The 7,362-nt window shown below is 39.9% G+C and overlaps 1 protein-coding gene across 1 annotated transcript in view; it reads right to left on the reverse strand.

Moving 5' to 3' along the window:
- Positions 1–83: 83 nt before the first annotated feature.
- PFKP (phosphofructokinase, platelet) overlaps positions 84–7,362 on the reverse strand; it is a gene marked incomplete at its 5' end in the record, with an annotated part of 22,864 nt that continues 15,585 nt past the window's right edge. The window contains 7 exons of the mRNA XM_008940907.1: positions 84–618; positions 1,195–1,300; positions 1,598–1,603; positions 1,914–2,013; positions 4,062–4,173; positions 5,146–5,207; positions 6,334–6,498. Of these exons, the coding sequence (XP_008939155.1) occupies positions 465–618; positions 1,195–1,300; positions 1,598–1,603; positions 1,914–2,013; positions 4,062–4,173; positions 5,146–5,207; positions 6,334–6,498 (705 nt within the window). The remainder of the gene's footprint in view (positions 619–1,194; positions 1,301–1,597; positions 1,604–1,913; positions 2,014–4,061; positions 4,174–5,145; positions 5,208–6,333; positions 6,499–7,362) is intronic.

Genomic DNA, 7,362 nt, shown 5'->3' on the forward strand with positions numbered 1-7,362 from the left:
GCACATAAGGAATCCTTCACAAAGCTTTATTACTACCTGTCGTTTAAAAGCAGGTGAACAAAATTTCTGACAAGTCACTGGTAATGTTTGCAACAGTATTTTATTTCACTTCAGATACATTAAGCACATCCTGTAACTCAAAACACAAAGCTAGCCACCTACACTTATTTTTTGGGTGTAAGTACTCTGAAAGGAAGTGCAGTAGATGAGTAACTTACAGAGTGCATAGAACAGTGTCGCACTGACTGTTAAAGGGCAGTATCAGTAAATGGTGCTTACCCATTAGATGCTAGGGTGGTTTCAAACGTAACACAAATACAGGACAAAATCTGTGACATCTGAACGTCTTGTTCCATGTAAAGTGCTGGTACAATAATTTAAATGTTACAAAACAAAGCAGTAATGATCCTAAAGCACTGTTACTCACAATGTGCATCTATTACAATAATGGAAGAGTGATGTCGTTAGATGGCTCCGGTCTCTGCTTCCTTTGGGCTGTGCCTAGTCACGTGCTCCAGCTGCCCCGAATCTGAAACGTCGTAACTAGTCTTGTACTTGGCCAGGATTTTCATCAGTGGTCGCAGCTTCAGCCACCATTGCTCCTTGGGAATCCTGTGCCTGTGGAGGTGTGGTGGGAAAGGAAGGGTGAGGGGATTTAGTGTCTTAAGACAACCACCTCTGACAATCCTAACAATAATGGGCTGCTGTACAAATAGGAACAGACTGTGTTCCTATTTTTAGGGGGGCATATAAATACTGACTCAAAATTGGGAGAAATAGAGATGCAATACTGAAGGAATTAAGAGATATTACTGGAAGATGTTCCTTATAGGTAAGCATAATACCAAATCTAGCACAAAAATACGGCCCCGCTGAACTGTGCCAGAAGCAATTCTAGGCATCAGAGCAGAGACAATTACAACAAGGTTACTTAAAAGGACTCCACTTAAAAGTGGAGAATTCATAACAAGAGACTTCCAAGTGTAAGGACGAGGAAGAGAGAGCGCGAAGGGAGTTGTTAGAGAAGACAGTGAGCAATCGGAGTGAAGAACCAGCTGACCGCAGGCCAGCGACACAAGTGGAGTGGACCGGCTGGCAAACGCTGGGTGCCAGCGCTGGGGAGAAGTTGTCCCTTTGATGTGCTGAAAGGAACCCTGTGTGGAGACGTTTAAAATGGAAGCAGCATCTACGTACACAAAGTCTGTTTCAGTCTTCAGCTCCGCCACCGGCTGGAAGATGAGGTTGCGTCGACGCATTCCCAGCAAGCAGACCGAGTCGTCAGTATTGGCAAATACTTTTCCTAAAAAGAATGGAATCATTCAGGATCTCTCGTACTCACAGTTGTAAGGGCAAATACTCTTCTGTGATTAAACTTGAAGCTTGAAGTAGCTTAGTTTCAGTTATTGAATCTTTAAAATAATGATAAAACATCAATTAGTACTTAATAGTGTTAGATTGGAACTTTTTCAATTTAGCTTTGGTGATTAGCAATGAAAACAGTGTAATTAAAGAACAATAAGACTGAATTTTAACATCCAATTTTAAATTAGATTTTAGTAGACAATGCTTTAAAAAATGCCCAAAGAAGACATATTACCTTCTTCTGTCTCCCATGTAGCCACCATGAAACAAAAAGGAAGAACAGATGTAACTATATAACCATCAATTCCTTCATGCATGAAAAACTGTAATCACACTAGCATTTTTTTAAAGAAAGGCAGGAAAACAGCTATCTGAATTATTGGCCTCACTTGAGGGGAAATCTTACAGCAGGAAATTGAGCAAGGCACTACTGAACAATAAAAACATAAAGAGGGAAAGAAGCATGCTAACAAACCAACATACATTCGTATGTTTGCATAGTAGGGCAGACTTATATACTGACAGCTAATCAAAGGCAGTCACAAAAGCACCTTTTCGGTAGGTTTCTTTCAGTTTTTTGGAGATCCACTGCATAGCTTTTGCAGAAATTTTTGTCCCAAAGTTTCTATCAAATGGCGAAGGTGCACCACCCTGTGTAAAAATTTAAGTCTGGGTTAGTTGAGTTATCAAAGCAATATTTGTGTCTTTTTGTTTTATCATTCATCTCTGTTAACTGCCTGCTCTACCTCTTATTTCCACCTCTCCACTTGGGAACACAACTCAACGAACCAGAAGTGGCACCAGCCAAAGGCAGGCTAAGGGGTGAGTCTCCGTGTCCTGCCCCTGCAGCGTTCTCCCTCATCACCGGGAGGCAGCCGCGCTGTGCCGCAGGGGGCCTGCTCCCGCACCCGCCGCCCGGGATGCTGAGGGAGCCTAGGGAACCCAAACCCTGACTTGGAAATCTAGGAAGCCTGGGAGGCAGTAACATGGCAGCTAGAACGAGGAAGGCCACAAAGCCCCCTGACTGACACTAGGATAAAAAAAAAGACAGATTAAGCCTTTGTAGAGAGCAGATTTTTTTTTTTTTTTTTTTCTGCTTTCATTCCATGTATTACAGAACCCTTTATATAGTCCAGCAGTGTGCACTTGCAGCCCAGAAAGCCAACCAGATCCTGGGCTGCATCAAGAGAAGTGTGGCCAGCAGGTCGAGGGAGGTGATTCTCCCCCTCTACTCTGCTCTGGTGAGACCCCACCTGGAGGACTGCATCCAGTTCTGGAGCCCCCATTACAAGAGGGATGTGGACCTGCTGGAGCGTGTCCAGAGAAGGGCCACGAGAATGATCCGAGGGCTGGAGCAGCTCTCCTATGAGGCCAGACTGAGAGAGTTGGGGCTGTTCAGTCTGGAGAAGAGAAGGCTCCGAGGTGACCTTATTGTGGCCTTCCAGTATCTTAGGGGGGCCTACAAGAAAGCTGGGGAGGGACTTTTTAGGATATCAGGTAACGACAGGACTAGGGGGAATGGGGCAAAGCTGGAAGCGGGCAGATTCAGGCTGGATGTGAGGAAGAAGTTCTTCCCCATGAGAGTGGTGAGACCCTGGAATGGGTTGCCCAGGGAGGTGGGTGAGGCCCCTTCCCTGGGGGTCTTCAAGGCCAGGCTGGATGAGGCTCTAGACAGCCTGATCTAGTGGGAGGTGTCCCTGCTCATGGCAGAGGGGTTGGAACTGGGTGATCCTTGTGGTCCCTTCCAACCCTGGCAGATTCTGATTCTGTTTTAGCAGAGGACTTAGTAGTGTTGGCTTGATGGTTGGACTTGATGATCTTGATGATCTTAAAGGTCACTTCCAACAAGGATTCTATGATTCTGGGAACAGAAGTGTTATTTTTGTTTGGTTTGAAACCCTCTGTCAATACTCCATAAAGCCTGACTTTTCTGTCCATTTCCAAGGCAGCAGATGGTACTGAAATAATATGTGACATAGTTCCAAGTAGTTCCAGATGGAACTACTAATGCTGGTCTCAACCTTCAAAATAAACTTTGCTACATTTTGTGCAGAAAACACCAACCTTATCATTGAATAATCTAAAAAGGTATCAATAAGGGGAATATACACACAATTGGAAATGGCTTAACAGGAGAAACAGTTGTTTCACTACCAGTACTTGAGAAATTTGGTTCTACACGTACTTTTTGCCCTAGCTCAGTCTCGGTGATTATGACAGCAAAATTAGAAGCTTACTATTTCTCCACTAAGCAGTATAGGGAGACAAAGAGGTGCCAGGGACACCACGAGGAGTAGCTCACTACAGTCTCTTCTACAAGAACAACCCTTCTGCACTTATTTTCTTAATGAAATCTCATCTCTTCTAGCGTTCAGAAACCAGCTGTTCTAAGGATTCTTTACAACAAAATGGCTGTATTATCTATTTAAAAAGTATAATTGTTTAGGAATACAGATAGGAGATGAATAAAAATGAAAATCACAATGAATCTCATGCATTTTTTCCCCTGATTTTTAAGAAGAAATTGCAATAAAATACAATGCTAACAAACTTCTGAGTTACCGACAGACATCCATGTTTTGACTTAGTATTTTTTTTTTTTTCAGTCTGGAGTCAGACTTGCTTGAAATGCTTGAATAGTGTATGCTCTAGGTTCACACGAAGTTTAGGTTGTCTGTAACTTTTATGGTCATTTTTACCTGCTGCATGTGGCCCAGTACATTTTTTCGACAGTCAAACACTCCTTTTCCTTCTTCAGAGTACAGCTGATAAATGAAGTCAGTTGTGTAGTTCTCGTTGCAGTTCTCATTTCTGTAACAAAAAAGGCCAGAAACAGTTAACAAATTTACTGTTAAGTAGTGGTTGTCTTTACAAGTACTGAATGACAAATGTTTTCCCATTTTTCTGATACCAGTCAACATGGCTGGGATATTTTCATCTCACCACCTATGTTCACTTGCCAGCAACACGCTCCTGATTTTGAAGTCTGCATTACTTTTACCACACTGACATCACTTGCAGATCACTCAGAATACACTGTTGTATGCAGTAGTGAAAAGTATCATTTTAGGTCTGACAAGTTCATTATGCAGAGGAAAAACTGTACTAAAACAAAAAGTCATTGACCTCCAATGTCATTATTTTGCCTTTATAGGAGCATGGATAATAAATAGCACCTTAGGCTCTTCCTTACCAATACTGTAAATGCAGGATATTTTTTCATCCTCATCACGTAACTAGTAAAACCTAAAGAAATATAATGGTGTCCACATACAACTTACTGTGGTATTCATTTTTCAGCCCTTTGCTTTTTGGCAGACTGAAAATAAATATTCAAGAGAAGCTACAGCCTGGTTCAGGCTGCCCAAGAAGGTGTCTTCTTAAAAAATGCTAAACAACATATTTTAAAGGTTTTTATTTTTGAAAGTTATTTTAGTCTGTGTTATCTCCTAAAATCTTTTACAGCAAAGCCCATACTATATGTGCACACATGTATGCAGGTTTTCACACGGTCTTCAATAAGAAAGACTCTAAAACAAAGCCAGTCAGAAAACAGGCTAAAAAATAGGATAAAATATTAGATTACAGAGAAAATACATTTACATAGAAAGAAGGAAGTTTTGGACTTGAGTTTCCAGAGAGCTCCCATAATTGCCTTCTGGAGCAAAAACTTTGCTCTCATGCTAAAGGAATAAACAAGGACTATAGACTTGGAATGTGTTTGCAAGGGGCTGCACGAGCTCAGCATCACGGATGCCATCTACTGAAACTCCTCTTGCTTACCTCAGCACTAGACCTCGCTGGATACTGGTTTTCATTTTTTCAGTCAAGTGTTCCACATTAGCCTAGAAACAGCAGAAATATTTTTAATGAGCCATACTCTAAACTCTAAAACAACTTCAAGGAGCCTGCACATCCCGAGAAATTCTGGAAAGTATTCCACAGAAAGTACTATGTGCCAATTCAAATAATCAGCAGGTTTTTGGAGATCCAGGATAATATACTGTATACAGCTATTCATCTTGGGTTAAAACTTTTTCCTGCACCTCACCAGTAACTGATTTTTATAGCAACAATTTTTTTTTTTTTTTTAAATGCTATACTGGTACAGTACCTTATTATAAAATTACTGAAATAATATAAAATATTATAGAAATTATCTAAGAATATTATAAGGTAATATAAAATAATATAGACATAAAAACATGTAGATTGCCACAGAAGACTGTAGCTTGCTTTTGCTCCCAGTCCTTGCAGCAGTCCTGCTATAGATACAGAGAGGTACTGCTCTGCCAGTACTCCCATGTATGACATGAAGAGTACACGACACTGAGAAATGAATGGGGAGGAATCAGGAGTCATTTCACATCCCTTTCCCTTTCAGTAAATTTCCACCTTTTTAGTTTTGTATTTGTCTGTGACTCCAGCTAGCACCATCTACCAAATCCTCCTGGCAGACAAGTTCCACACCAGCTTAAGCCCTAATCTGAAAGATCTCAGGCTTTAAGGATTAATTTTAGTAACATGCTCGAACACGCTCTGAATAGTTCCAGTACCAAGTCAGTATCTAATACACCTTACACACTGTTCAGTTCCTCACCTGAATTGCCTTCTAACACAATGAACTAAGGAAACATAATAATGGAAAAGGTACTCCTTTTTTATTTTTGTCTTTCTCCTTTCCTCTTCTTTAAAAACTTCCCAGGTCTGTTCAGTTAGATGTAATTTGAATTTCAATCAGAAGAGTTAAAAAAAGAAGAAGAAGTGTGTATATGTTCCTTTATGTAATATGGCATAAGAACTGCCATTCTATCAAAGTGCTAAAGACACGTACAGCTCTTAGATACCATCTAAACACTTTCTGCTGTTGTTACACGAGCCATCCACTTCAAATATACACATTACTCTACAGAAGTACAACCACTTTAGGATCTACTTAAAAACAAGGGTGACACTTATAGTGCTGTATACCTGGAGCTCTCGAATATCAAACTGTTCTTCAAAGATGTAAGCAGCATCAGCTCCTGCTGCCAGGGCCCCCATGTTGGCCAGGTAACCACAGTAGCCACCCATGGTCTCGATGATGAACACGCGGCGCTTGGTGCCGCTGGCCGACTGCTTGATGCGATCACATGTCTAATCGAAGACAAGATAGTCTAAGTTTAAATTTTAAAAAAAGCCTTTTTTTTTATTTTTATGTGTCATGCAACTTTGTGTCACTTATTGGTAAAAGAACTTAAAGCATTTATAAAAAATTACATCTTTTAAAATTCCAAAATAGCATAACCCATTTAAATATCATTATTACCAAATAAAGTAATTCTTATAAAGCACACATTGAACACCATGGTTAAAATAAAATGTTTTGCTACAATCAACTCTTCTCTAGATGTTTCCTGCAAATACTAAAACAAGATTTTGTTTTGTGCATGGAATTAATAGTTGTGGTAGTTTTCTATCAAGAGATACAAATTGATATAAAGGAGCTTTTTAATAGTTCAAGTACAAGTAAGTCTTTCTTGCTTTAACTCTATCCCTTACTGAAGAGTTCTCCTCTTCTTAGTATTGATTTTAAAATTCACTGCATTCCCAACCATACTTAAAAGTTAAAATTTCTTAAACTTAAGTCCTGAGCATGTAATCCTTATTGCTTATTTTCCAGTAATGATGTCCACACAAATACAATTATTTCAAGCACTACTGGAGCATTTTGTAAAATACTAGGGGTTTTTAATAGACACATACTTAATATAAAAAACTGCAATTGCCATTTGCATCTTACTCTGATCAGCATAAGAATTTTCTCTGCAAAGAGATCTGTTGCTTACATGCCACCAGTTAACATCAGTGTTTCTTAGAGCTGCCTAAGAGACTTAGGAAAGAACAAAGAAAATTTCCACTGTGGTAGACCTAGGAAACATGATGATGTTAAAAAATCCCAATGCCTTCCTGATTTTCTTGATGAGTAACTGCAGATGCTGCAATATTTCAGGCATTCCT

Source organism: Merops nubicus, unplaced genomic scaffold, assembly GCF_000691845.1.
Source record: "Merops nubicus isolate BGI_N331 unplaced genomic scaffold, ASM69184v1 scaffold15415, whole genome shotgun sequence".
NCBI lineage: Eukaryota > Metazoa > Chordata > Aves > Coraciiformes > Meropidae > Merops > Merops nubicus.